General features: G+C 42.8%; 2 protein-coding genes across 3 annotated transcripts in view; both read left to right on the plus strand.

Annotated features, from left to right (window-relative positions):
* The window catches only part of LOC127590922 (collagen alpha-1(XXVII) chain B-like), a 52,935-nt gene extending 45,042 nt beyond the window's left edge, over positions 1 to 7,893 (plus strand). Inside the window, exons 33-61 of the mRNA XM_052050541.1 lie at positions 181 to 234; positions 416 to 469; positions 562 to 615; positions 1,200 to 1,253; positions 1,340 to 1,447; positions 1,518 to 1,571; positions 1,892 to 1,999; positions 2,093 to 2,146; positions 2,451 to 2,504; positions 2,604 to 2,660; positions 2,757 to 2,810; positions 2,937 to 2,990; positions 3,059 to 3,112; positions 3,704 to 3,757; positions 3,835 to 3,942; positions 4,063 to 4,170; positions 4,381 to 4,488; positions 4,604 to 4,657; positions 4,744 to 4,806; positions 4,890 to 4,943; positions 5,086 to 5,121; positions 5,217 to 5,234; positions 5,324 to 5,359; positions 5,442 to 5,468; positions 5,550 to 5,600; positions 5,799 to 5,967; positions 6,552 to 6,661; positions 6,749 to 6,970; positions 7,396 to 7,893. Coding sequence (XP_051906501.1) covers positions 181 to 234; positions 416 to 469; positions 562 to 615; positions 1,200 to 1,253; positions 1,340 to 1,447; positions 1,518 to 1,571; positions 1,892 to 1,999; positions 2,093 to 2,146; positions 2,451 to 2,504; positions 2,604 to 2,660; positions 2,757 to 2,810; positions 2,937 to 2,990; positions 3,059 to 3,112; positions 3,704 to 3,757; positions 3,835 to 3,942; positions 4,063 to 4,170; positions 4,381 to 4,488; positions 4,604 to 4,657; positions 4,744 to 4,806; positions 4,890 to 4,943; positions 5,086 to 5,121; positions 5,217 to 5,234; positions 5,324 to 5,359; positions 5,442 to 5,468; positions 5,550 to 5,600; positions 5,799 to 5,967; positions 6,552 to 6,661; positions 6,749 to 6,970; positions 7,396 to 7,542 — 2,178 coding nt within the window. The 3' untranslated portion in view covers positions 7,543 to 7,893. The remainder of the gene's footprint in view (positions 1 to 180; positions 235 to 415; positions 470 to 561; positions 616 to 1,199; positions 1,254 to 1,339; positions 1,448 to 1,517; positions 1,572 to 1,891; positions 2,000 to 2,092; positions 2,147 to 2,450; positions 2,505 to 2,603; positions 2,661 to 2,756; positions 2,811 to 2,936; positions 2,991 to 3,058; positions 3,113 to 3,703; positions 3,758 to 3,834; positions 3,943 to 4,062; positions 4,171 to 4,380; positions 4,489 to 4,603; positions 4,658 to 4,743; positions 4,807 to 4,889; positions 4,944 to 5,085; positions 5,122 to 5,216; positions 5,235 to 5,323; positions 5,360 to 5,441; positions 5,469 to 5,549; positions 5,601 to 5,798; positions 5,968 to 6,551; positions 6,662 to 6,748; positions 6,971 to 7,395) is intronic.
* Positions 7,894 to 10,460: 2,567 nt separating this feature from the next.
* Positions 10,461 to 27,356, plus strand: part of cdk5rap2 (CDK5 regulatory subunit associated protein 2) — a 32,073-nt gene continuing 15,177 nt past the window's right edge. For both annotated transcript variants that reach the window (XM_052050504.1, XM_052050505.1), the window contains exons 1-28: positions 10,461 to 10,672; positions 13,946 to 14,028; positions 14,664 to 14,725; positions 15,297 to 15,407; positions 15,707 to 15,783; positions 15,866 to 15,989; positions 16,100 to 16,251; positions 16,324 to 16,450; positions 16,531 to 16,584; positions 18,833 to 18,949; positions 19,425 to 19,544; positions 19,639 to 19,731; positions 19,815 to 20,033; positions 20,407 to 20,577; positions 20,656 to 20,766; positions 20,951 to 21,088; positions 21,328 to 21,507; positions 21,576 to 21,770; positions 22,569 to 22,757; positions 22,941 to 23,049; positions 23,149 to 23,288; positions 23,362 to 23,478; positions 23,734 to 23,877; positions 23,953 to 24,065; positions 24,483 to 24,622; positions 25,969 to 26,109; positions 26,182 to 26,279; positions 26,670 to 26,789. In XM_052050504.1, coding sequence (XP_051906464.1) covers positions 10,620 to 10,672; positions 13,946 to 14,028; positions 14,664 to 14,725; positions 15,297 to 15,407; positions 15,707 to 15,783; positions 15,866 to 15,989; positions 16,100 to 16,251; positions 16,324 to 16,450; positions 16,531 to 16,584; positions 18,833 to 18,949; positions 19,425 to 19,544; positions 19,639 to 19,731; positions 19,815 to 20,033; positions 20,407 to 20,577; positions 20,656 to 20,766; positions 20,951 to 21,088; positions 21,328 to 21,507; positions 21,576 to 21,770; positions 22,569 to 22,757; positions 22,941 to 23,049; positions 23,149 to 23,288; positions 23,362 to 23,478; positions 23,734 to 23,877; positions 23,953 to 24,065; positions 24,483 to 24,622; positions 25,969 to 26,109; positions 26,182 to 26,279; positions 26,670 to 26,789 — 3,498 coding nt within the window. In that variant the 5' untranslated portion in view covers positions 10,461 to 10,619. The remainder of the gene's footprint in view (positions 10,673 to 13,945; positions 14,029 to 14,663; positions 14,726 to 15,296; positions 15,408 to 15,706; positions 15,784 to 15,865; positions 15,990 to 16,099; positions 16,252 to 16,323; positions 16,451 to 16,530; positions 16,585 to 18,832; positions 18,950 to 19,424; positions 19,545 to 19,638; positions 19,732 to 19,814; positions 20,034 to 20,406; positions 20,578 to 20,655; positions 20,767 to 20,950; positions 21,089 to 21,327; positions 21,508 to 21,575; positions 21,771 to 22,568; positions 22,758 to 22,940; positions 23,050 to 23,148; positions 23,289 to 23,361; positions 23,479 to 23,733; positions 23,878 to 23,952; positions 24,066 to 24,482; positions 24,623 to 25,968; positions 26,110 to 26,181; positions 26,280 to 26,669; positions 26,790 to 27,356) is intronic.

The raw sequence follows: 27,356 nt of genomic DNA on the forward strand, positions 1-27,356 counted from the left end.
AATATGGAAGGTAATTTTGTGCCAAAATTAAATGAATAAAGCCAATTAAATGTGTTTAAAAAGTGAAATGAATCAATAAATTGTCCATTTTGAAGATGAGCAATGGACATTAGACATGAAAATGGTACATTTTGCCGTTACTAGGTTGGTTAGTAAATGACCGTCCTTGTCGTTCCCCAGGGGCCACTCGGGCCGCCGGGCATTCTGGGACTGTTGGGAGAAATTGGCCAAAAGGTGAGTGCAATCACACTTCACGGAATTCAGTTCAATGGTTTATTTCACACTCAAGGTTCATTGAAGACGCACACTAGGGTGTAAAAGTCAAAAATAAGTACTCATCTAAAGTGCAGTACTGAAAATATTGTATTTGTACTGAATTAGTTCTCACCACGGTGTGTGTGTTTCTGCCCATCAGGGACCTCCTGGTAGCATGGGAGAACCAGGACTGCCAGGCGAGCCAGGAGACAAGGTAACCTTGCGTTACTTTTGTTGTTTGAAACTTTTTTAATGGTATTTTGAATATTCGAAGAGAAAAATATTGTGTGGGTGTGTGTGAGACAGGGAGCCATCGGTGCAGACGGGAACATCGGAGAGCAGGGACTCGTTGGCCCTCGGGTATGTTTGTCAGCAGCAAGGAATGTCACCAGTACTACATACTTTACCACGACAAACTTGAAAGCCGAAGTGAAGTCTATATTCTCTTTGCGATATTATGTTTTGTGTTCCCCGCTAGTTGAAAAAAAAAAGCTGGAAAATCCACCGCGTTTTTAACTATCTCAGGATGTTGACATTTTGTCGTGTACTGCCACCTGTTGCCGACTGAAATTGATATCACAAATCCCGCGGGCTCACCTCTTTTCTGCGTTTGGTCATGTGATGTTCACACTCTAAGGAATTTTGACGTCAATTTCAGTCGGCAGTAGGTGGCAGTAGTTTACATGTTCCATGACAAAATTTTAACTAAACTGAGATATTTTACACATTTTGCTCATCCTTCTGCAATTCTTGACCGATTTGAACTGTTCCAATGGTTAGCTGTTCCTTCCACCTCTTGTGGTTTTAGGACAGTATGTTTATTGGCTTTTTGCTTTTCTTATTTTGTTACGCCCTATTTAAAGAATGACACGACGTAATAATTTCTTGCAAATTATTTTGCGGGCCCGCAGTTTAAAATGTACTTTTATGTTGTGGCTGAACAGGGTGAGCCAGGCTTGGAGGGGGAGGCTGGTCCTGCTGGTGCTGATGGAACTAAGGTAACGAATGGAAATCACAACACCTGACCATTGACATGTATATCTATTGATGCCAACTCCTAAATAGTGCCCTGTGTTCATGCCAGGGTGAAAAAGGCGACATGGGTCAGGAGGGCGACAATGGTGAAAAAGGCGAAACTGGTTTAAAGGGAAAAGAAGGCCTCCCCGGTAGTCCTGGAATCCCTGGTGTCAGAGTAAGAGAGTTTCTGGTTTTCTGAATCTGCTTAACATCCTTGAAAATAAATCCACCTCTTTATTTTTCAGGGCCAAGAGGGCAAATGTGGTAAAATTGGAGAAAGAGGCAAACTTGGTCCAAAGGTTAGTCAACATCTTGTTCCATGTTGAGAACAATTGTGTCATGTTGATTTGTAAGGTCAGGATACCTTTTTAATCACAACTAACTCAACTCAGGCTAGAATTCTACTGCGGGTCCAACTGCCCAATTACAATTTAATGGCTAAATAGTTTTGGGGTTTTTGCATTCCAAACCCCAACGCACAAACAATAAATATCTGCAAATTTGACCTTGCACGTACTTTAAACACATTTCATACCTAACACGCCTAAGGTTATTCAAAAACACTCAACGTTCAAAAACACACTAAAAAGATGACCGTTGTTATTGGCATGTATTTTAGGGCGCCAAAGGTCACCAAGGCCACCTTGGGGAGACCGGGACAGTGGGCAAGATGGGACCGCAGGGCAGCGTCGGGCCCAAAGGCTCCAGAGGGACCATCGGACACGTGGTAAAATACATCTCCTCTCCCATTGCTTCATGACTACCTTTCGACAATACAATATCTTGTTTGAACGTGTGTATGGATTGTTATCTCTTTTAGGGAGCTCCAGGCCGAATGGGTCAACAGGGGGAAACAGGTCTTTCAGGTTATGAGGTATTTTTGCCCTGGAATAATATTCTCCATCAATATATATAGTAAATTGCTCCATTAGGGAAAGAGCATTTATTCTATGTCCTTGATATCCGGTTTAAAGTCCCTGCAAATAGTACATTCTGGACAGGTTGTCTTCAGGTGCTCTGACATTTCATGGCAAACAGTCCATTCTATGGCTACATGTTGTAAAATGAATAAAGACATTTAATTGGATTCAGGCCATTGGGCCTGTGTAAATCCAGCCTACCTTTGTTAAACACTATCCATTGTAATAGCTAGCTGTTTTTTCTGCCCGCCATTGCAGGGCCATCAGGGATCTTCTGGCCCAATGGGGCGTCCAGGACCAAAAGGTGAAAAGGTACACCTCAACTCTTCTCTATGTACCACTTGTTGTTCGACTTCTGTATGCGGCGTCGTTGAGTCGCTCAGCATTTTGCCTGTTTTGTGCCCAACCCAGGGCGAGCAGGGGGATGACGGCAAAACCGAGGGTCCTCTTGGTCCTCCAGGTGATATAGTAAGTCACGCCCTGACTTACGTACCACGTTTTGACGTTGAAGCTGGCACCAAATTGGATGCGTTTTTGACTCACTACCCCATATCGTTCTCGCAGGGTCCTCCGGGCGACAGGGGAGACAGGGGGGAACCGGGCGACCCTGGCTACAAAGTAAGAATTCTCCCTCCAGAGGGCAATTATCTACACTTTCAACCAATATTCAAAGCAAAAGTGGGCCGATGCAATAACCATGATTCCCAATCAAGAGAGGTCATCAGGTGGGCATTGTTTTGACAGGGTCAAGTTGGTGTGGATGGAGAACGAGGCCGAGCTGGTGCTCCTGGACTTCCTGTGAGTACGTCACCACATGTTTGACTTATTATGACGCCCAATCATAGCAAGTCTACCATTATATGCAGGGACATCCTGGCCCGCGAGGCATTCAAGGACCTAAAGGGGCCAAAGGAGATCAAGTAAGTTGAGATCCATCTTGTCGTTAGCATTGACTTAAGAGTTTTACTTATTACGTGAACAAGCTTGGAACTCAATTTAATAAGGACCGGGCCCTGAAAATCTACTTGACACTTGCCCCCCCCCCAAAGAAAAAAAAAGCCTATATTATTGCCTATAGATGGGGTTGCCCAGGATGGCGGCAAAATCATTTTTTTAACATGTCTAATAGAGGCTCCTCCCCTCACCTCTGATTTTGTATGTCCTAGTTTTTATCTGATCCAGTTTTGTTCCCCCCCACCTTCCCCTCTAAATTATTATCATGGGTAGCAAACAAAAATACACGAGACTTGGCCATTCGGAATGCGTGTTCATATATTTCTTTAGTTGCATATAAAGGGTTTAATTCTGTGTAGCACATCCTGTCAAAAGTAAGACCTTCAAAATAAAAGCATGCAGTATAAGATAGCAGTGCTTTTATTTTCAAAGGCCTGACTTTTAACAGAATTTTATGACTCAACCAAGCGCCATGTCGTATCTCTTAATAATTCAAGGCACTGCTGTATTCTTTTTTTTTAATCACATTGATTTAAGCAACATTTCTTCTTTTAAAGGGTCAAAAAGGCAAGAGGGGTCAAACGGGTGCCAAAGGAACCAGAGGAACAGAGGTAGGTTAGATTCACATGTCATTTTCCTAAGACTTGGTCAACTTTGAACGTGTCATCTCATCTGTTCACATCTGCAGGGGGCAGGCGGTCCTATCGGGCCCAGAGGTGTGGTGGGCAGAGAGGGACATGAGGGAGTACCCGGGATGGACGGAAAGCCAGGAATTGATGGAACTAAAGGCATGCCGGTAATATTGATTTTTAAAGATGCAAAAACACCTTCAATGCACAAAATGTAAATGCTTTTGTAAACATCGAAGACAATTTTGTGACTTCAGTTTAAGTTCAATAACTGCAATTGTGTCCAGGGAGAGCATGGAAATGATGGGGAGACTGGCCTCCCAGGCAAAGCTGGCTCTCGTGGCAAAACCGGTGTTACAGGACTACCAGGAGATCAGGGGGCCTTTGGACCAAAGGTAAGACCTTAGGATTCTGCTAACCGTTTTGCCCTCAAAATAGACATACAATTGTATCTTGACTTATCAGTTAATCAACTTGTGATTTTTTTCCCCCCATTTACGAACCATTACTTGGTCAATTTTATTTTTTTCTTCATGGTTTTGAGCAAACAAATAGGTGTTCACCTTCTGCATATTCTCATAGTTATTGGTGGTTTGTCTGTCCAGGGGGAGCGAGGTCTTCGCGGACAGAGCGGTCCTCCTGGGAAAAGAGGCTTTTGGGGTGGAATGGGACTTCCAGGGGCACGGGGAGATCGCGGACCAAAAGGACAACCTGTAGGTGTCATTCAAAGCCTCACAGGCAAAGCAGACAAGTTGACAACTTACTAGCTGCTACCCAGACATATAATAATAATAATAATAATAACTACAATGCTGACTTGTCATTCAGGGTGATGTCGGTGAATCCGGCTTTCCTGGAATTCTTGGAGTTTTAGGTCCAAAGGTATGGAAAAAGAAAATACTTTTATGGTACATGTTGTTCATTAGAGACATTCAGAAATCTGATTAGCCTATTGTTGCTAATTTCAGGGGCCTCCAGGAGACTTTGGGCCAAAGGGCATACGAGGGCCAAAGGGGCCACAAGGCGACATGGTGAGAAGATGAGAGAAAGATATTAAAGGCCACGGTGTATTTTTTATTTTTTTGCCTTTGCTCAAACTCATTCTCTCAATCAGGGCCGGGGTGGTGTTATGGGCCCTATAGGAATTATTGGCCCCAGTGGAAGTGCGGTACGTACCAAGCAGTATACTATTATTGACGACACAAACATAACATAAGAGCTTGTATTTTTTTTTCGTACACGTGACATGTGATTTAGACTTCCAAAAAATTCTCTGAATATATTGATGGTTATCATGTGTTTGTTTCCAGGGCCCAAGGGGAGAGAAAGGCAGCCGTGGTGCTATGGTAATTATTATGTTTATGAAACTATCGTGTTCCCATGTTGTGATGTAAAACGTTGTTAAACTTTTTTTTTCTTCTGTCCTGTTTTCTCCAACCAGGGAGTACAAGGACCTAGGGTAAGTTCAGCATGCTTTTTATATTGTATTTTTTCTGTTGACTTGAAGCATAAAAGCTCACCTAGCATGCGTGTTTTTGTCTTGGTTAGGGAGCTCCCGGACCCCGTGGACGCCGTGGCCCACCAGTATGATTTTTTTGGACTTGAATTCAGTTGAATCATGTAAGGTTTTTGCGTTCATTCTTTGTGTTCTTTTTCTTCCTCTTAGGGTCCCATGCGTGTGCCTCCATCGTTTGTAAGATTGTTTTGCCTGATCGTAACATTATGCCCACAGATAATAATTGAATCATAACAACTTGTTGTTTTCCCCCTTTAGAAAGAGGAAGGTCTTTTGTATATGGATTCGCATAGCCAGCTCAGGAATGAGGTTCGTAAGTAATATCAACTATTAGACTACTCGCATAAAGTCATGGATAACGGGCATAGGGATGACATTTCTGGGTGATCCTAAAACAAACTTAAAGCGCCAGTATCCCAACCTTTTTTTGGGAGTCGTGAATTTCAGAGTTGGTCGATCCTCGAATCAGAAAAAGGTATTTACCCTCTTGCTGTATTTGGTTGATAGAATAAGCTAGTGATGGACCTGCCCATGCTGGACCAGGGTGCAGAGATCTTCAAGACCCTCCACTACCTCACTAATCTGATCCAGAGCCTGAAAAACCCACTGGGCACCAGGGAGAATCCTGCCCGCATCTGCAGGGACCTGCTCAGCTGTGAACAAAAGCTAAACGATGGTATGCAAAGTTGTTAAGATTGTGATAAATATAGTTTTAGCCCCATGTACACACTTCAAACATGTTTAAAACTTTGAAAACACGTTTAAAACGATCAAACCAACATTTTAAAGTGATTCTCACCACTTGTCCTCAATCTTTTGTCACAAAATGGTCGTATAACATCACCGAGGAATTGAAAAGAATGAAAAGTTGTTTGTGGCTAACCGCTATTTAGCTAGCGATTAGATACAGCTATTGTTTATTTTGTGTGATTTCTCAAAATGAATGCTAGTTAAGTGCTGACTGCTAGTTAGCGAGCCAGAGAAAGCCAGTGACTAGCTCAAGTTACGTCATTTTTGTACATTTCATAAAGGACATGCAAATTAATAGATAATTACTAATTACATACAGTCCAACAAAAGTCTACTAGCTTAAAGCTAATTTATATAATGCGGCATTAGCATAGCTGTTTCTGTAATTATAACCCCTCAAACAACTGCTACAGCACAGATTTAAACCAGGAGCCTTCTTGTTGCGAGGCTCCCGTGCTAACAATTCAACCTCTGTTCTAATGTTAACCCATCGCTTTGTCATGATTTCAGGCATTTATTGGATTGACCCTAACCTCGGCTGCACGTCCGACACAATCGAAGTCTCCTGCAACTTCACGGGCGGCGGGCAGACTTGCCTGAAACCAATAACTGTATCCAAGGTATCCCAAAACATGCTGACACATATGGCAATCAAGTGTACAGGATTACGTTGCACTATTGTACAGATGTTGTCTGTTTCTTTGCAGCCAGCAGTCAACGTCAACCGCGTCCAGATGAACTTCCTCCACCTGCTGAGCACCGAGGCTGTCCAGCATGTCACCATCCACTGCTTGAACGTCTCTGTCTGGAGAGCTGCCCAGCATTTGCCGGCTTCCCGGGAATCCTCGGTGCGCTTCAAGGCATGGACTGGCGAGATATTTGAGGCTGGAGGACATTTGGAGCCCGATGTGGTGGAGGACTCTTGCTGGGTATGTCCTTGATCGCCTGGTCTTTATCATTATCACTGTGTTTTGATACTTGTTGAAATGACAACTTCAAAGACAAATGACAGTCTAGATTGAGCCAGTGTGTTTGCTAATCTTGAAAGCAATTTTGAATCCTTGACGAACCCTCTATTGCTTACTGTGACGCTCGTTTCGTTAGCTTGTCTTCGTTTTTTTTTTTTTTTTTTGCATACTTTGTTAGCATTGAAGTAGTAGAGTTTTGTGAGTTATGGGTTTGGTGAAAAACACAATGTGTCATCCTTTTTGTTTTTGACTTACTGAAAGCAGAAGACTTTACTCTTGGGAGTAATAATAAAAAAAACTATTTCATGGCACAAATATTATAATTTCAGAATAGGATGAGTCAGTGTCAAATGTGTTTTTTTAAAAAAGGATGAATGTGCTTATAGATGAAAGATGGCCGCTGGCACCAGGCCCGGTTTGTATTTCGGTCCATGGACCCGTCCCTGCTCCCTGTGATCGATGTGGTCCATCTTCCTGAGACCAGCCGTGGATCGCACTACCACCTGGAGATTGGTCCCGTGTGCTTCGTGTGACCCGGGAAGTGTCATGTTGGTGGAGTTTTCAGTGGTCACCCTGGTACCAGCCCAGCCTTTCCTCGCCAACAAGCTTGTGCCAATCTTTTGTTGAGGGCGAGTAGAAAAGGAGCCGGGGGAGTTCTTGCACTAATATCTTCTCCATAGCTTCTTCCGGCTCCTCCGTGAAACAAACAAAGCAAAAAAAATAATAAAAATAGGCCTGTATCATCTCTAGAACGTTTCAAAGTGGAGGGATGCCTCGTGAGCCGATCAATTGGACCGGATTATAATTCAATTTTATTTTTGTATACATTGTGTATACAACAAGAAAGGAAAATCCATTCTGAAATCCTATAAAGAAAATATAATGTACATATATGTATTCTTATGATTTCCCTTCATGTTTATCTCATCTTCAAGTGCAATAGAAAAGGAGAAGATAATATTACAGGTTAAATTGAAATGAGAGGGGTGGTGCGTTTTATTATATTTTATTTTGGTGCTCATCTCCTTCCAATATTACTCTTGTCTTTATTTTTTTGTAGGGAGGTTTATTTCTTGGCAGGGAGGGGTTTTTTTCTGGCAGAAATCACATGTGTATTTATTGTTAGTGTGCGCTCCAAAAGGGAGATTGTAAAACTCAGTGGTGTGAGAAAATACTTGTTATACATGCCACTGATGTGAATATCTGCAGCTTTAGTCATTGGGAGGCTGGGGGGGGGGGACGTACATGTAAAATATGAATTAAAAAATTGAGGTTTTGTTGTTGATTTTATTTTATTTTTTTTATGCTTTTGGTTGGGGGGGTCACTTTGGGATACTTGCATACACACACATTTTTCTGCAATAGTAAATGAACAAAAGGTGCAAAAAAACTATGCTGTAATTACACCTTTCTGCTCACACATTCTGTTTTGTTCATAGTGCAGGCTCGCTTGGATTAATGATATATATACAGTATATATTATATATATATATATAATATATATATATATATATGTGTGTATATATATATATACACACATATGTATATATACACAATGTATATATATATATATATATATATATATATATATATATATATATATATATATATATATATATATATATATATATATATACACACACTGTATATAATAGACACACACACACACACACACACACACTGCAATTCTCGAATCCAGGGCAATACACACATTTTTAAACAGTTATCCTGTTGGTTGTGAAAAGCTCTTGGGTGATACAACTGTGTGCAGTATCAAGCAAGTTTTATTTTTTTAACATGATATAATTTCGTTGTACAAAGCACCCCATGCAGCAGCTGTATATGTAATAGTCATCAGAAGACATGTTTGTCGACCGTGGATTCCTGTCCCTGCTAATTTAATTTTATTTAATTTGTGGACCAGCAAATATCTCTGTCTACTCTCCTCGAAGAATGAAATACAGTATAGACACACACATACTTATTTTGTCTTATTTGTACATTTTGGGGCTCCAACAAATTTATTACAAGATAAATGTTTTTGTTTGTTTCTCTATGATAATCCAACATGTACTGTATCAGGTGCTATTCTATTTGTGTTTTTAAGGAAAAACAAAATGCAAAATATGTGAACTGTTACTTATGTCTTGTTGTTTTGGTTTGTTTATATTTTCTAAGTGTGTTGTAGACATGAAATCAAGCTGAGGAAACCTGACATTTTGCGCATGACATCCAAGCAAAAGGTGAATAAGGTTTTCCGTTTGCCATTATGAATACAACCAGCCTGTTTTGGGAATATAATAACATTATTATGAAGTGAAACTATCTCACGCTGCAAACGTTATCGGTCTCTGCTCTCTACTTGGCGTTCCATTTGTTCAATAAAGACTTTCAATTTTTGTGTGGCTGTTTATTTGAAGTTCTGACTCGTTTATTTATAACACTAAAACGTTATCTCATCTATACCCCCTGTTCAAAATGTAATAAAATGATCCCAAGGTAAATCCATCCATCCATTATCCAGGCCACTTTTCTTCACAAGGGTTTTAGGCATGCTAGAGTCTATCCCAGCCATCTTTGGACAGTAGGTGGGGGTACACCCTGCACTGGTAGCCAGCCAATTGCAGGGCACGCATAGACAAACAACCAGTAACACTCACAGTCACACCTAAGGACAATTTAGAGTGTTCAATTAACCTACCATGTATGTTTTTTGGAATGTGGGAAGAAATCGGAGTACCCGGAGAAAACCCACACAGGAGGAAGAACATGTAAACTCCACACGGGAAGGCCGGAGCCTGGAAGTTCAAAAAAATTAGTTGGCCAAAGGCCACTAGAAAATCTAAAATGTATTTTGTCTTGATTATTTCATAAATATCGTCACTGCCAGGTAGAAACCTCCTATGTTAGAATTGGTCGAGTTCATTTTTTTAACGCGTAACACTTGTTGCCCTTTTGTAATACACAGTATCGACCCTTGAGGCCGCCATTGTTGACGGATTGACGTGGCTACCAATGAAGTCAGACAACGTACGACGAGCATTAAAATCAAAAGTTATATTTAGTAAAGCCCATCCCACTGCAAGAAGAGCGCAAAATGTCATACGGCCGATGCAACATACATATAAATTATTTTCTTTTACAGCCATTTTTTTTCAAACTGCCACAAACCGACCTGAAATGTTTGTTTTGGCCAATAGCACGTTGCCAGTATCCACCCAGTTACGCGACGCATTCAATGTCACTCGCAAAGTCGAAATGTCCTCCATATGAACCTTCTACGAGCAATTGAATCAAGATAGATTCCACAAAAAGATCTCATTTTTATACATTATAACTAGCTATGGCATTGAGTCATTGTAATTCTGCTTTGCCGGATTTAAAATCACTCTTGCTGTCGTGAACTCCGCTGTCACGGGCTATCTCTGACGCTCTCCGAAGACACCGCCGGCCTCCAACATGCACCACGGTGACGTCAGTTCTGCATGATGGCGGTAGCCTGGACTATTTTGAATCCCGTCCCGCTTTTCTAGCATTAAGAAGGCACATTTGAACACTGAAAATGCCACGACGCCACTTGGAGAGCACCAACTAAACCACAAACACTACCATGGACTCGGTGGTGGGCGACGACCAGACGCTCCCCGTTGACTTGAACGGAAGGTAAAACAACGAAAGAAAGGGGGAAAAAGTATTGAGCTTAGCCGGCTAACAATTAGCATGCCTGCGTGGCTACCTAAAGTAAACAGAATAATTCAAGTTGCTTCTGCTCCGTCTACGAACTGCATACAGATTGAAATTTATTTAGCATTTCGGTGTATCGAGCCGTCTTTCGTGCGCCACGCATTGATAGCTACGCATAGGCCATTGCGTACTTTTCACAGGACTTTTTTCTCTCGTTACTTCACATGTAGCGCCTTTTTCAACTCAAGTTGGTGCGACTTATCCATAATAATGACACGTGTCCATCAGCCCGTTATTGCGCGAGTAATATGAATCACGTTCCGATCAACTAACGTCAATCATACAGGCCCGGGTGCTGATTGGCTGGCACCATTTGTGCACGACTGCGGAAGTAACGGGGGGCGGCAGAGTGAGATACATTAGATATTTACATTAGAATACCCATTGCTTGCAGGATCGTACGTGGACATCGCCCCATATTGTATGTGGTAACGTGGCCGTAGGCATTACCATTATCGGTAGAGAAATGTAATAAAACCTTCAAAACGATAAAAGGAAAAGAGCGAAATTTAAATCTCAGTGCTCTTTTCTCTCTCTCTCTCTCTCTCTCTCTCTCTCTCTCTCTCTCTCTCTCTCTCTCTCTCTCTCTCTCTCTCTCACACAGAAAAACAAGGCCAAACTGAAAGCAAATACACATAAGGCCATCACAAAGCCAACATCATTAAGATACAATACAATACATGCTGATTTATATAGCGCTTTCACAACAGCGGCAGCTGTAACAAAGCGCTTAACAAAACAGTTAACATAAAGTAAAATAATAAACACAACACATAACATTACAAAACACGGACAGTCGTGCAGTCCTAAACACTTTTCCGTCACACGTTTTGTTGTTTGAAGCAGTTTGAGATGAAAGAGAGAATCAAAAGTGTCCTTTAACCAGTGGATCAGAGACGTCATGCTCAAAATGTGCAAGATGTGTTCAACATCATTATTTTAAACACAACAAAGTGGACTTCCTGTGCTAAAACATTTGACTTACTGCTATTTAAAAAAGCGGTTTCAGTGAGGTGGGTCATGCGTATATTTGTTATCATCGACATTTTCTTCATTGAAACCAGTCACAAGAAAGGGTTTTTTGTTGTTGTTTTGATGAGTGGATTCGTGTGATTTCACTTGATTTCTCTATGTGGCAATTTGATCACATTGAGTCATCTTCTTGGTCAGGGAACAAGTTAAATGCAGAAGTCAAGGTACTACCTGGGTCAATTTATGCATCACATCAGCCACATCCAAGATGGCAGACACAGCCATTTTTACAGCAAAGGGCCATCCCACTCAATGAGGCGTCTCCGCCTCCTCGCACAATAACATCCACAGTGGTGCACTTACTTGTCATGTTGCTTGTTACCCTCCTGCTTACTCGCAGCGACATTGGGGAGAGCAAAGTGCGCCTTTCCGGTAGGTGAAAGCCTCATTTAGCTCTGCTTTACTGCTAAACGGCTACTGCTGCTGTGCTCATGTACTGTTAAGTTTGTAGCCCCATAGATCCTCCTGCTGCATGTATCTAGTCCTAGCATCCCTAACCTTGGTCTTAGGAAGGCATCCAGGTGGCAAGCGTGCCGTCAGAGTAATCCAAGATGTTAGCTGATCGGTGCAGTGTGAGTTACGACAAATTGTGCTGCCTTGTGAGTGACTGGTGGTGACTCGGATAAACTGGTCGGAAAGCGGATGAGTGGTTAGCAGAAAGGTGAAAAGAGGAAGTCAGTGTTGTACTGTTTCTTCTTTGGGTCTGGTAATTCCAGATGCTTCATCCAAACACTGTGTCAGTAACAAGTATTCTCTGCTGCCTACTTAATACTGGCGCTCCTTCATATGGCAGCAAGCATTGTGATGATTGTTGTTTCGTATCTTGTTTTGTTGTTTTTCAAAATCTGTCACATGCACTAGCATACTTCCTCTTCATCAGCACAGGAAATGTGTGATGACTTCTTTGAAGTCTTTACTGTGTGTTTTTTGTCAGACTTACTGTAGCGTTTCCATGATGAGTTAAAATGGGGAATGACCAAACTGTTTTCCATGTAATTTATCGCAATTAACTGGGAATTGACGGTAGCCGCTAATTTAATGGAAACGTATCATATCCAAAGCATAAATGTAAACTGTTTATTTTGTCATTAGCAGACATCCATGCCAAATAACACAAATGAAAGTTGTAGGCTGAATAAAGTACACATGACTAATACTGTACATATTTGTAGCAGTAAAATAAGCACACTTAGCAGCACATATATTGCTGAAAGGTACAAAGTATCGGTACTCAAAATATGAGGTTTTCAGTCTTGATGTTTTAGGTATCGCAGTATTTTTCTAATACTGTACCGGCATAGTATGCAACACGAACGTATGCGCGCAATGATTGTTTTGGATTTACAGATGTAAAAAGAAGTGCTGCCCCTTGCATGCACTTTACTGGAGTTTAGCCGTCGTGACTCATTATTATTGTTGCAATGTACAGAAGTACTCATGTCACAAATAGAGCAGAGTACTTGGTGACCAATATTTTAAAAAACAAAAACAAAAAAGAGAGAATTGTTTTCAAATTGTTGTTGTTACAGATGCTCTAAGCAGCCTCGCATAGTTTTATTAGTTCACCAGAGGTCAGGTGTCAAGGGTCATAAACTAGAAAGCAAACACTTGAACCAAGACCAATCTAACCAGGAATATTTTTTCTGTACTTAAGCACATTGAAATTTCATCTGTGCTGTGTTACACATACAGTACATTTGACAAAAAAAGTTTATCCAATCCAATCCAATCCGATTGTGTTGTTGAGTTTGTGCAGATGTGTCTCGCCAGAATTGTGTATTTTTGGGGAAGGGGTGAAGTGGCACCATCACAGTGGTCTCACAACAGTGCTCTTCTTGTCCTAGCACCAAAGCAAAGTTTCCTGTGTTCTCTGTCTTGAATTTGAGAGCTCGGCTGCCACTGGCACATGCTGTGTCTGTCACACGCAGTGAGAGTGAACAAGCGAGAGCTGGGCCTTGTAAATGAAGCAGAGAGTCGTTCTTGAGCTATTTCTGGAGAGTGTCCGTAGGGCTGTGTGGAAGCGGCCAGCGTGAGTAATGAGTAAACACCGCTTGGTTTTCTTTAAAAAAACAAAACAAAACCAAAAAAAAGCACTGCTCTTCAGCGTGTATACAGTTGTGATGTCATGCAGCAACTCATGATTGGATGCCCTTTGAACAGCTCACCAAATGATTTTATATCCAGCTGCAGCCTCCCGGACTCGATCAATGCTAGTAGCCACTCCACCACGGGCGTCATGACAGGTATGGCAAAGCTTCCCTTTTTTTGTTTGTTGACGTTTCCCTTGTGTGCTCATTAACGCCACCGCTGTTGTTAGCCGTTTTCAAACATGAGCAAAGCGATTGGCCGCAAGAGTCTAATTAGGCGCTCCCCCTGATGATTCTTTCGTCTCATAACATGCGAATGTGACAAGGATGCAAAGTACGACAGAGGCTGCTTTGACTTGATTGACTTGCCTTAAAAGGGCGCCCCAAAGGGTTTTTTCCATATTAAAAAAAAATGTGAATTAATTTTACAAAAAAAATCAAATTAATGTTAAAAAACATAATGCCCGGATCTAATTCAGTTATTGCAAAATCCCAAATAACTTGAATCACAAATAAAATCAAACGTCTCCAGCTAAGGTGTCCAATAGGTCAATGCCGATTTACCAGATTATCGCAAAGATTACGTTGTAAATTGATTCATAATCGTTGTTGCAGACGAGCTTCAGATGCGCTCGAGTTTATGAGAGAAAAAAATGAGAGCAATTTTCTTTGATACGGAGGGGCAAGTACCTTATCGGGTACAGTATGCGGCTGATAGCAGGCACTGATAATTATGGGGGGAAAAAATTTGAGAGGGTCTTGTGAGTAATGCTTTCTTGTTGTCTCAACAGCGCTGTCCTGTCCCAGCAAGATGTCCCCCATCAAAGCCCTCACCATGAAGGACTATGAAAATGTAAATGCTTTGGATCTGCAGTAGTTGCTTCCCGAGAAGTCTCGTTCGTCCAGTTAGTTAGTCAGTTGGTTCGATTACACAAAAACTGAACGTCACTAGTTTAATCAGTAAATCAGAATACACACACACACTCCACCTGAACCACAGTAAACCATTTATGGACATTTTTTTAAAAAGACAAGGAGGATGTATGAGGCATGCTGACCTTCAGACATGGCCTGGCTGCCGGTTGCAGATTGAGATGTTTTATGGACTGGAAGGGAGCAGACTACACCTCCATCCCCCACAGCCCGCCCCACCTCCCATTTCCAGATGCATGCTGCTCACAGCCCCGCAGCACAATGATGCACAGTTGGCCTGGCTTTCAAATGCAAGCATGATGAAGGGCTTCATTCATTTGAACAACACAGACAAATATACAATTGTTCTGTGCATGTGATTCACAGATTTTAGTCAGCGTGATTAGTTTTACCTTTCTTCGCAACCTCGAGACGATTGGATTCGTGACAAAAACCACAGGAGAGGCTCGTAGTAATAAGGCGCTAATGTGTTTGTTTGATGTTGTCCACAGCAAATCACCGCGCTGAAGAAGGAGAACTTCAACCTGAAACTGCGCATTTACTTCATGGAGGAGCGCATGCAGCAGAAATGCAATGACTCCACAGAGGACATATTCAAAACGGTGGCGAAACAAAATCTCAATACCGCATCTGTTTGTCTCTGTATTTACTGTAAAACTGACACATTCAAACATTGTTTATTTAAACACCAACCGAACATTCAACCGAACCATGTAATAAGTCCAGTAGCTTAATGCTAAAGTGATGTAAAACGCCATTGATGAGCTAATGGAAATTGGCATCGAATTTATGGTAATTATTAACACAATGTTATTGTGTCAATGCCACCCATGTCCACACGAAATTAAATAGTGCAGTCTTTTGGGGTTGGAGCAATAGAACGAATGTTTTCTCTTCACAGAATATTGAGTTGAAAGTGGAATTGGAGTCAATGAAGAGAGACATGGCAGAGAAGCAGGAGTTGCTCGTGTCTGCGTCGTAAGAGCTCCGTCCGCCGTCCAGGTTTGTAAAATCCGATACATAGTGATCAGCTAAGCCACGTCTGCGAATGCTTTGGCAGCAAAGCGCTGGAGAGTCTGGCTGGTCGAGAGACTGGTGAGCCGCAGCGCATCAGAGAACAAGCGCAGCGTGACATGGATGCGCTCCGTGACTCGTTCAACAAGACAATTGCAGAACTGGAAGAAGTGAGTTTAACTATCGAGGCATTTGCAAAACAACATGACCGCCACCTGTAGGACAGGAGTGGGAGAACAGTGGCACAATTTTTTTCCCCTTTTTTTCTTTAATGCATCAGTCCTTGCGAACAGCCGAAGATGAGGTGGAGAAGATGGCTGCCATCGCTGAGCAAGAAAAGCTCAAAAACATCAACATGGAGAAGCAGCTCCAATTCGTGGGACTGCCCGGCTCCGTGCAAGACCTACAGCTGGCCCTGCAGGAGAAGGAAAGGTAAACGTCAAGAACAAAGCTAACTCTCACATTCGTGTTTGGAGATGTTTCATTGTTGTTTTCCCCCATCAGCATGATTGAGCAGCTGAAGATGACCTTAACAAATCAAGAAGCAGAGCTCCGTCAGAGCAACGACAGGCACAGAGAGATGGACATGCTTTCTTCTGATCAAGTCAAACAGCTAACAGATGAACTTCAGGTGTGACTTTCTTACAATGGCCTGATCTCATTGCTCGGAGTCCATTTAACATCACGCCAATCGCTTGTTTTGACCCCTAGGCCCTGAGGGACGAACTACTCAGCGAAAAGGACAAAATAAAACCTGACCACCAGGTTGGTGCTTTTCCTTTTTTTATTTTAATTTTTTTGCCTCGGCTCTTCAGGCCAGTGGAATCTCTTTGCATCTTTGTGTCATCCTGTTATATAAATCTCATCTATTCTGCTTCCACTCAAAAGCTCAGTGTCAGTTAAGTCAAGAAATGTTCACCATATACTGTAAAATGCCATCGGGAGTCTAATGGAAGTTGCCATTCTTGTCATGGTATTAACTGTCAAACAACTGATACTTGAATGCAAACAGAGCAGAGAATAGTACTCAGAGGCATACTGTATCTGTGTCTCTGCTCTGTGGGAGCGAAAATTCCTCAAGTGTAAATTGGTACCTTTTCTACTCCTTAACTGGCGGTTTGGCTAATTTTTGGTCCAGGGAAGTAGCAGCAATGCATTTTGCCACTCTGTAACATCTTACAACCTCTTGCACGTAGAACATGGTGAACTTGCTCATTGCGCTGAGTTTATGGCCCCTCATCAGGCATTGGAGGCAGGTCCCGGGTCACAAAGTTAAAACCGGATTATCAGGCTGTCTGGAGTCGGTTATTTATGGCCATCCATATTGACTGAAAAGCCAAGATCACCACTGGGCATTCGCCAGTTTGCATGTAGCATAACTTGTCTGGCATCGTCGCTGTGAAACAGAAGATGGCGTCACCAGAAGCTCTTTCGGTGGCGTCCTCTGGATTTAGGCGTAATGGGATATGTGACAACAATGATTGCGACAAGACACCTCATTTAAGTGGATAGTTTAGAAAATTGGCCAGTCTGGTCTCCAGCAGGCCCCTGCCACCTTCAAAGCCGATCCTGCATACAGTAAGGCAGAATCCAGAGGGAGCTTTTTGAGAGCTGGGAAGGCGTCAGCCATAACAAAGATTACTACGGTAACCTCAGAGGATTTGACCTGATCGACGGCCGTTGAATGTGAGTGGAACAGAGGCAGGACCGGGGATTATTCAAGCCTTAGGGCTTACTGTGCTTTGTAATCTTTCATTCTCTCCTGTGGTTTGGACAATGGTGGGTCGCTCTTCCGTGGCTGACAGACAGAGGATCTTTAGCAATGGCCATTTTGGACCGCTTATATGTGGACGAATCTTAAAGGCGAGATGAAGGACTTGTGTCGCATTTGCAATGGTCGTCTGGTTGGCAACCAGTGCCGTTGGATCTTCAGCTCATCCGCAAAGAGGAAGCTGCAAATCATTTTGTCACACGTGCTCGGCTGGGAGGTGACCCGCGACGGGCGCGGAGAGTTCCTCTGTGGGAAATGCGTATTCCAGCTGGAGAAGGTGATACAGTGTGACGTGAACCTCAGCCAGCTGCAGGAACAGCACAACAGCAAAGTGCTGAAAATACAAGCGGAGAAGGCTCATCTGATCGAATGCATCATCCATGTCTACAACAAACACAACCCCGACCAGGAAAAGAGCGACGAGGAGAGCGTCCTCTCAAAGACTCCCCTCAGGTCATCCGGGGCGGCCAGTTTTGACGACGAGGCCGGCAGTCTGCTGGCCACTGACACACATTCGCCCAGGGAGAGCGGCAGTAGTCACTGCATGAGGAGATGCGTGAGTCTGGATCGACTCGTGGGCAAAGGAGTTTTCCCGGGACGTTCAGGTCTCAAGAAATGGAAGATGGGATCAACTGTTGGGCTGGACGTCTCGATGAAGAGCTTTGGTTTGCGGGGCTCGCGTGGCAGCTCTCAGAGCATGTACCTGGACCTGGTCCACTCCAAGGGCACGTTCCCTCAGCCCAGATTCAAAGGCCGTTCTGCATCCTTGCAGTCCCTCAATCGAGAGTTTGACACTGCAGAAACTATGCCAAGTAAGACAAAAGTCAGAGAGCCTAAGACGTTTGTCTTCAGAAACGTTGCCACTGATGATCCAGTGGGAAAGGCTCAAGCTAAAATGCTCCTGCGCAGATCCTCACGGCAGCCCTCGGTCATCTCTGACATGATCCAGCTCCTGCGCTGCCTCAGCAAACAAGGCGTATCAGTCCCGGCCGGGAGTCGCCTCCCTGTTTTGAAGAGGTTCACTGTTGGACATCTCCATGCCTGTAATAAACGAATGCGTGGAGAGACTCCGTGGAAGTCTCTTCATGACCTAACAGAAGAATTTGATGACCAATACATACCTGCAATAGCGGAGGTAGTTCTTTGCTGCAGTCGAACTGGGCAAACTGGTGGTAAATATTAGTGGAACTCAAGGGAGTTATTTATCTTTCCTCTTTTTTTTTCTCCAAATCTGCCAAATAGAGCGAGGTTCATCAACTCGAGTCCGTCAACAAGCTGCTGACTGAAGAGCTCACCCAGGCAAAAAGTACCCATGAGAACCTGACAAAGACGCTGGAAGAAATCCAGAGTGAAAGCAAGGTACAGTGAGGTCCAGACCCACCTACAAGAGTTGAAAACCTGCAATATATATGGACTATTTTTTTAAAAGAGTAACCTTTAAACAGATGTTAAATTATGAAGGCTCTTTCCGCAATATGGCTGCCGATCAGGCTGTATTTTAGACAAAATAACAGCTATTACCTTTGATGTTAAATTTTCCTCTTTGCTCTGCGGCAAAAAGACAACTGCTATATTATTTGGAGGTCAGTTGGTGATCTTTTTATTCTTCTTACTCTTGATAATGCTGCATCACATCCAGTAGACCTCAATTGTGGCATGTGAGTAGATCATTGCGAAGGTGAAGACTCTAAATTCCGATTTACCAGTTTACTGAAAAATAAAAAGCACAAATGAACCGTGGGGGAACACTGTACACGGAGATGGCATTTCAAGCTGTTTGTTTGTTTAGTTTTGTGCTTCTGCATTAAAGATATTAAATAATGTTTGTGCACAGATGCTGTCAGGAAGGCTGGATAAGAGTGAGAATGAACTCCAAACTGAGAAGAAAAACGGGCTAAAGCGAGACAAAACTATTCAAGGGCTCACACAGGTCATCAAAGAAAAAGAGAAAGAGGTGAAGCCTTGAAAGACAAACTTATTGAACCTTCTTTGGAAGCCCAACATTGATTTTGCTAATGCGTCACCCTGTCCCTCTTGGCTCTGCACAGATTGCAGAGTTGTGCCATGAGATTGAGGACCGGGATGATGCTCTCGCCAAAGCCAGGGAGACAGCACACAAGGCTCAGATGCAAAAATATCAGGTAAGTTTTGTCTTTTCTAGCCAGGGAGGAACCATAAAAACCTTTGCTTTTAACAACAGAGTATCTTGCATTTTCTCCTTTAGGGAGCGGAAGAACACCAAAGTTTATTAATGACCAAGCAAACAGAGCTGATCCAGCTCCAGGGCGAGCACCACGCCAAGGTGCTCGAAGCCCAAAAGCTGCAGCGGGCCCTGGACAGGAAGGAGCATGAGCTATCTGACTTGCATCAGGCAAAAGAGCAGCTGGAGGTGCAGTTGGAAGACCTGCAGCAGCATAAGAAGAAGGGAGACAAAGCCTTGAATGTGAGATTTGATTGAAAGGAAATGAAGAAAAAAAAAACGACGTACTCTATCCCACCCACAAGAGGCAAAAATCTGTGACAAAGAAAGGCGCTGCTTTTCAAGCTAACAATATCATTTCGTGTAACGAGAGTCTGCTAGTTGATTGCTAGCATATGTTGTAAAACACCATAGACAGGCTAACAGAAACTGGCTTCAATGTTACTATCGTTATAAACCTTCAAACAAGTTTTAGAACTAACACAAACAGAGCAGCAACACATCAGTCAAGCACTCCTCTGAATGTTGTAAAAAGCCGTCAAAAATATACATTTTGTTGAAAAATCGACATAGCAGGGATTCACTGTGTTCAAATATTGTCGACATCACCCCCCAGGATCTTACCAACCAACTGAAAAAGCTCCGCGATGAAATCGGGGAAAGGGAAAGTTCTTTGCAGCATCAGTACCAGGAGCTGTTGGACCAAACCAAAAGAAAAGTGCACGCTCATGAAGTCACCATCCAGCGGCTAACATTCACCTTGGCTGATAAAGAGCAGCAGTTACAGGTGACACAACAGTAATAATCTAAATAAAACAAAAAACATACTTTTTTTTTGTAACTGGTTGGGGGTTTGATCTTTTAGGAGTACATGAAAGCGGTCAGAGATTTTGAGCAAAACAAGAGTCCCTCAGGAAACGACGGGATGCTCGCGAAGCTGTGCCAAAGGTTGAAAGAGAAGGAAAAGGCACTAGAGGTGAGCCTTACTAAATCTTAAATTTTTCGCTGGTGCCCTAGAGATAAAAGTTTAAAGTTGATGACTTTAAATCCACTCATTTAACGGTAATGCTAACATATACTGGCAAATGCCAAAAATGGGATGGCATTTATGTGGCACTGTTATAACCCCCATGACGAGTTTCACCACTGCCTACTCACAGCAAGCGCTGGATGAGAGATTTGCAGCCATCGAAGAGAAAGACAACAAAATCCATGAGCTGCAACTGTCACTCCGTGTAAAGGAGAGGGACCTCGAGAGGCTCAAGAACATTCTGTTGCACAATGAAGAAACTATTAATGTGAGTAGATGAAAGTTAGATTTGGTGCTCGTCAGATAAATCTCGGACAAACGATGTAACCAAGCTAAAATGCTAATGAAACATCTCATCATATCTTAGCTAGCAAGACTTGAATTAGACAGATGCAATTGTTTCCTAATTTACTGCATTTATATCCAGGTATCAGTTATATATACATATTCAAAAGTCAATTGTACTTAATATTTTCACTTGAAACCCATTTCATTTTCCCTGCTCAGAGTTTTGATAGCCTGATCAAGGAGAAGGATCTGGAACTGCAGCAGCTTGCAAACACACTAAAGAACCTGCAGAGGGCCAAGCAAGACATGGAGGACAACATGAACAGGTCGCTGAGAGAGAAAGACTCCATCATTAGCCAGCTGCAGCTCTCCCTCAACGGCAAGATCAAAGATTTGGAGGTCAGTCCACGTATGTGCTAATGCCTGAGCTTGGTGTCACGCAATGTCGACCTCCCATCCTTTTGCAGGAATTGTCAGAATCGGTGCTGAGCCAGTCGCAAAGTCACGCACGCGACTTGGCCGAGCAGATGGGCCAGAGGTTAAAGGTGAATGAGGCAATGCTGGCCGAGTCCGTGAAAGCCAGGGAAAGGCTTTTGGCTGAAAACGAGGTCGCCGTGGAAGGACTGCTGGCAACGATTAGGAGCAAGGACCAACTCATCAAGGTTAAATGCAAAAGCATCTACTAGCGTTCGGATAAATAGACCTTACACCACTTCCAAGCATTCGGATTTACAAACGCACTACTTTTAGAATTCCTTTGCATTTTGTTGTTTGACAAGTGTAGGCAGACACCAACGATAACAACAGAACAAAAATGGATAAATAGCGACATGACCAGTCCTATCTACATACAGCTTTATGGAACATGACATTTGTTTGCAAAGTAGGGTAGGGTAGCATCTGTTACTTTTCCTTTGGAAATTTAGATTTGTTCCTTAAAAGTAAGAAGAAAAAAACATACTTTATATTTTCTTCTTATTTTTTTCAAGTCTATATTTCTGCTCTTCCATTTCTACAATATAAGATAAGATAAGATAAGATATCCTTTATTCGTCCCACACTGGGGAAATTTACAGCCTCCAGCAGCAAGAATGTATGTAGAAAGAAGAAAGGAGAAAGAGAAAAAAATCTTTCAAACATCTTTCAATTAAATACAATATGAACACAAATGGATAAATTGCAGTACTATTTACAATTTTCCTTCTCATTATTTGATTATTATTATTATTATGATTGTTATTTTTTATTCATCAGCCTGACAGCAGTCGGTAGGAACGACTTAAATGGACTTAAAAAAAACTGAATACACAGTACTCATACAAAAGAAGACGAGAAACGTTTTTGAGTGTTCCAAGATTAAGGCTGGGGAAGTAGCAACAACGTCAAAATAATGATTTCCAAATGATATATCTCTCTTTCTCATCCTGCCTGTTTCTTTTTTTTTACTATAATCTTATCAGGAGTCCGCTGAGCACTACAACCGCATGCTATCTGAGCGTTCCCAAGAGATTCAGGAGCTGAGGAAGCAGCTGTCCGACAGCTATCAGCTCACCGCCGCTGAGAGGCAAAGCTCCACGGCGGCCCAGAAGGAATCTTTGGAAATCGCAGAGCTGCGATTCCTCCTCAACGAAAAAGACGGCGTCCTAGAAGTAAGCCCCCCGCGGGATAAAAAGGGACTCTCTGCTGTCAAATGTGCTTAACTTGAAAGCCTAAGAGGAGGGGAATAAAATTAGAACACCCGCAGAGCCAGTAATCCTGTCCTTTAGTTTGACTTGTTTTAATTACTGGACAAGTTGGAAGTGACAACTCTGTGACATGGTTGAATTTTGCAGAGGCTCCTCCACCGTGGCCAGGAGACGGAGCACGACAAGGAGCCAGATTACGTGCTGGAGCTAAGACAAACCATCCAGATCATGCAAGAGAAGTTAGATGAGCGCCAAGGTGAGGCTAGTTCACGGTATGAGCGTGTGAGCGTCAATAACACCGCGATACATTCATGTAACCTTTCATTGATATCTTTTTTTTTTCCTGGCAACATAGCCGAACTCTCCAGGAGGAACAGCGACGACAGGATTGAGAACATTCCACTATCCAAGAAGACTGTTGTAGTTCTTAAGAAAGAGCTGGCACAGAAAACGGATGCTCTCAACAAAGCGCTGAAAAGGGAGAATGAACTGAAGGTCTTGTTTGCCTTTATCATGTGGGGAATCTTTCTTTTGCTGTCTACTCACTGGTGCAACTATGTCCAACTAGATGTCTTTAGCCGAGCTGCAGGCTTTGCTGTCCGAGCTGGAGGGCCGCAGTGAAGGCCAGGCCGCCAACATCGAGTCCCTGACTGCCACCCTTGAGACCAAGGATGAGATCATTCATGTAAGAAGTCTCTCATGGAAGGAGTATTTTCTTTTTGATTGCTCCTTTCCTGGGCTAGGAATGTCAAAAATATTCCAGATTGGAAACAAAAATAAGTCTTCATTTAAGTTCCCCATGTAGAGGCAACCTTCAATTATTAAAATTCACTCCTGTTTTTTCCCCATGCAAAGTTTCCAATTTTGAATGTTTTGTGATCCGACTCCTTCCCCAACTGTCCCAAGTCCTAATGGTTACGTCGTCTTGCTCTCTGAGCAGGTTCTCCAACAACGCCTCGGCCCGCAAGGGGACACGCAAGGTGATTTCGCCCCGGATCGGGTCATTGGCGGCAGCCTCCATCGATCGCCTTCGGGGCTCCCAGAAAGAGAGAGAACCATGATTGGTGGAGACAGCCAGCAAGAAGTAATTGAAAAATCTACAACCGCTTTCTGGTTGATGAAAATGGGTTTAAAGTTTGATTGGTTACTTGCTTTTCAGGCGCTTCCCAACCTAGTAGCTTTGCAGCAGGAGCACGAGGCTCTCAACAAAGCGCTGAGGGCCGAGCAGCAGCTCTACTCCAGCCTTGTCAGGACTGTGAAGGAGCAGGACAGGTGGGACAGGCCGCACCAGGAAAATATCATTTGGATTTGTTGCTTGATGTTGTGGTTCCAACTTGGGGAAAAAAAAATATGCTGCACCAGTTTTGCGTAAAGAAATATTTTGACGAACTGGCATAGGATTCAAAATGCAACTCACCACTATGATAAATTTAGTTATTTTGTCTACACAGAACCGTAGACAAAATAAGTTAATATCTGCATTGTAGTTCACTAACAAATATGAAGGAAACAGAGAAAAAAAATTACAGAATTAATATCCCATGCTGAAACACATTGGTACTGTCAGTCTAAAAGGGATAAGGAAGAGGTTAAAATGGCTTTGAATTCTCCCCCTCCACCATTAAGCTAAATGATCCTTTGAAGAAGTGCAGTCCAAAAATAATAATGAAAGGTGTGTTCGGTTTACAGCGCCCAACGTCTTCATGCGCTGCAGCTGGAGCTGACGGCAGTGCAGCTCCTCAGGCAGCAGCTGGAGGACGGCGTCAAAGCCAACGAGGAGCTCAGAGACGACTTGGAGAGAGAGCTAGACAGAGCCAAAGTCAGAGAAGGTGTAGTGCACATGCATGAGAGTCCTTCATGAGCCCCAAATGGGGGTCATTTGTATCAATTAGGTTGCTAGGAAACCCGACAAATCTGAAGTTCTGCTCGGAAATGAGTTTAGTGACCATGTGGGAAATACAAATACACAGACAGGCCTGCCCATCTTCTTTGTCCTCTGTCACGCTAAACTGTGTTTGCTCATGCTAACAAGATCCCAGCCCCTCTTCATTTCAGCATCTGTGTCGCTTCTGTCCGCTCTTCATCTCCATCATCACTTGTGCATTTGCATGCTGACTTTCTATTTGTTCTCTCTGTCTCTCTCTTTCTATGTCCTCACACTTTCACTCTCCTGACCTGTTTTCCTATCCTTGTTTTTAAAAAACAAAACGTGAATAAAAGCTTCCGTTTGTCCATCTTTGGGTTTCTCACACGCCTGTGTACTTGTTCAACTCCCCCATTAAGCCATTGGTCTGTTGATGACTTCACATCTCCGTGGGTATTAATCCAGCCGACTCGGCCATCTGCCACTGTAAATTAGTTTAATCTAAAATCCGATGAACGTCTTGTATAACGAAGCAAATTGGTTTGTTTATTTAAGTACAACTCTCCACTCCCCTAATCTCAAGTCAGGGCATGACTTTGAGGCTGGCTGAAAGTTTCTCTGTGCATGGACATATTCCCGTAAGCCCCGTTATTTAAGAGTTGGTCCACACATGCGCCTGTGTTTGTGAGTGTGCATGTCAGCACATCAAACATTGCGCAGAGTGGAGGGTATAAAAATGGGTCAGCCGTATGTAACAAGCAGCTCTCTCTGCAAGATGGATCTGGCCAATTATAACTGATGACATTTGCGTATTTCCCCATGACGATGCCTCTTAAATCACATGGGGGGAAAACATACATATTGCAGCTCCTTCCAAGCCTGATCAGTTTTTTATTTTTATTTTTATGCACAGTCTCCAAGTGTTCTTTTTTAAGGGCGTTCCTCCTTCCTCTCTCACAATAGATTTAATAAAGGCTTTCTGTCATATGTACTTCCATTTCTATCAGTTGTCTTCCGACATGCTATCCTTCATTTATTCTCATCCACGTCATCTCTGCTACTAATACAAAGTCATCTGTGTATAAAATCACTGCATTCACACGCTCCTGCACCTCCCTCCCAAAAATCAACAAAAATGTTGAAAAGCACTGAAACCATGACGGATTCAGACATACCAATAGAATTATACTTTTTATGTCAAGTTTTAAGTTGGTTCGGTACAGTACAAAATGTCAGATCTTTAACTAGAAAATTATATTAAAATAATATCAAGGTGAGGGTTTTTGTAACACTGTGAATGTTTGTGTTCAGGCGTGAATGTAGTTGATGCCAAAGAACTGGAGAGCATGCAGCATCAGCTGGAAGATGCCCAGCGTTGGAATGCCTCTCTGCAGGCCCGCTTGGGGGCCATCCAGAACCGCGGCGGAGGAGTGGGCGGCACCGGCGACAGCCGTACGATGTCCACATTACACTTATGCCCTGTGTGGAATGTTTCTGTTAAATGTTGCGTTCCTTTCTCCTAAGGAGACTCGCTGAGTTTCATCGGCGACCAGACCTCTTACATGAGCATTTGTGTGGATGAGGGGCATGACAACATTTCACCACAGGAGCTCAAACTGAAGGTGAATTGAATTCACTTTATGCAGATGCTACAGGCTAACGGAAATTAACATAGATGTTACGGTCATCTAAAGGTTCAAATAACTCCATCATTAACACACACACACACACACACACAACATATAACAATACTCCAGAAATAAAATAGCTTGTGTTCTGACTCAACCTCTATGACTGGATATCAGTTTGGGACTGAAGACGCGCAAGTCTAAATTTTGACTCGCCTGTATACTGTAAAAACTCCTAAAAGGCAATGTTTAAAAATCTGTTATGGAAATAAATTGATAGCTTTTTTCAATTCATCCACAAGAGAAATTGACTGTTACAGGAGTTTGTATTGTCGCACTATAGTAGGGGTGAGTATGTCACTTAAGTTTGTCTGCATCTTTTAGGTGCAAGAGCTGCAGGACTGTGTTAGCAAGCTTCAAGCGTTAAATGTAGTCCTCCAGAGCAGGCTGGCAGCACATGAGAAGGATGACCAAAACCTGGCCAACAGTCACCCATGGAAACAGGTTGGAGACCACAAAGGCAGTCCTTTCTCTCAACTGCACACAGACTCTTATTTTTCAAAATTAATCCGCATAAAAGTCTCCTTGTTCAGTGAAACTACTCAGTGCCATCGTAACAGCCACCTATTAGTTTTAGTATCCCCCCCCCGTCTAACCTTTGAACCTGACTTAACCTCCGCTGTGTCTGGCTTGTTACTACAGTATGCTGCATTTGAGAAAATTGGGATTTGGCAGGTTATGTAACAGAATGACTGCAGTGGTACCTCGAGTTCTGAATACTCCATGTTAAATGTCTTATGAGTTGCAATTTGCCACGTGGTCAGTCGTCGATGCACTTTCGGCTGTTCAGCCGGGCCAAGTTGTCAAACACACAAATACAAAGTTAAAAGCATTCTCAAGGGTCATGGAGCAGACGCTAAAACAAACGATGCAAATGTTTTGAGTACGTACAGCAATTATTTATTCAAAAAAAGGTTATTTCTTTCCCTTTTTCTATTTTGTTCTTTTCATTGTGTACGTACAATGCAGTGTTTTTGTTTTTGTTTTAAATGAAAAACTCAAAACCAAAAA

The sequence above is a fragment of the Hippocampus zosterae genome, chromosome 18 (assembly GCF_025434085.1).
Source record: "Hippocampus zosterae strain Florida chromosome 18, ASM2543408v3, whole genome shotgun sequence".
NCBI lineage: Eukaryota > Metazoa > Chordata > Actinopteri > Syngnathiformes > Syngnathidae > Hippocampus > Hippocampus zosterae.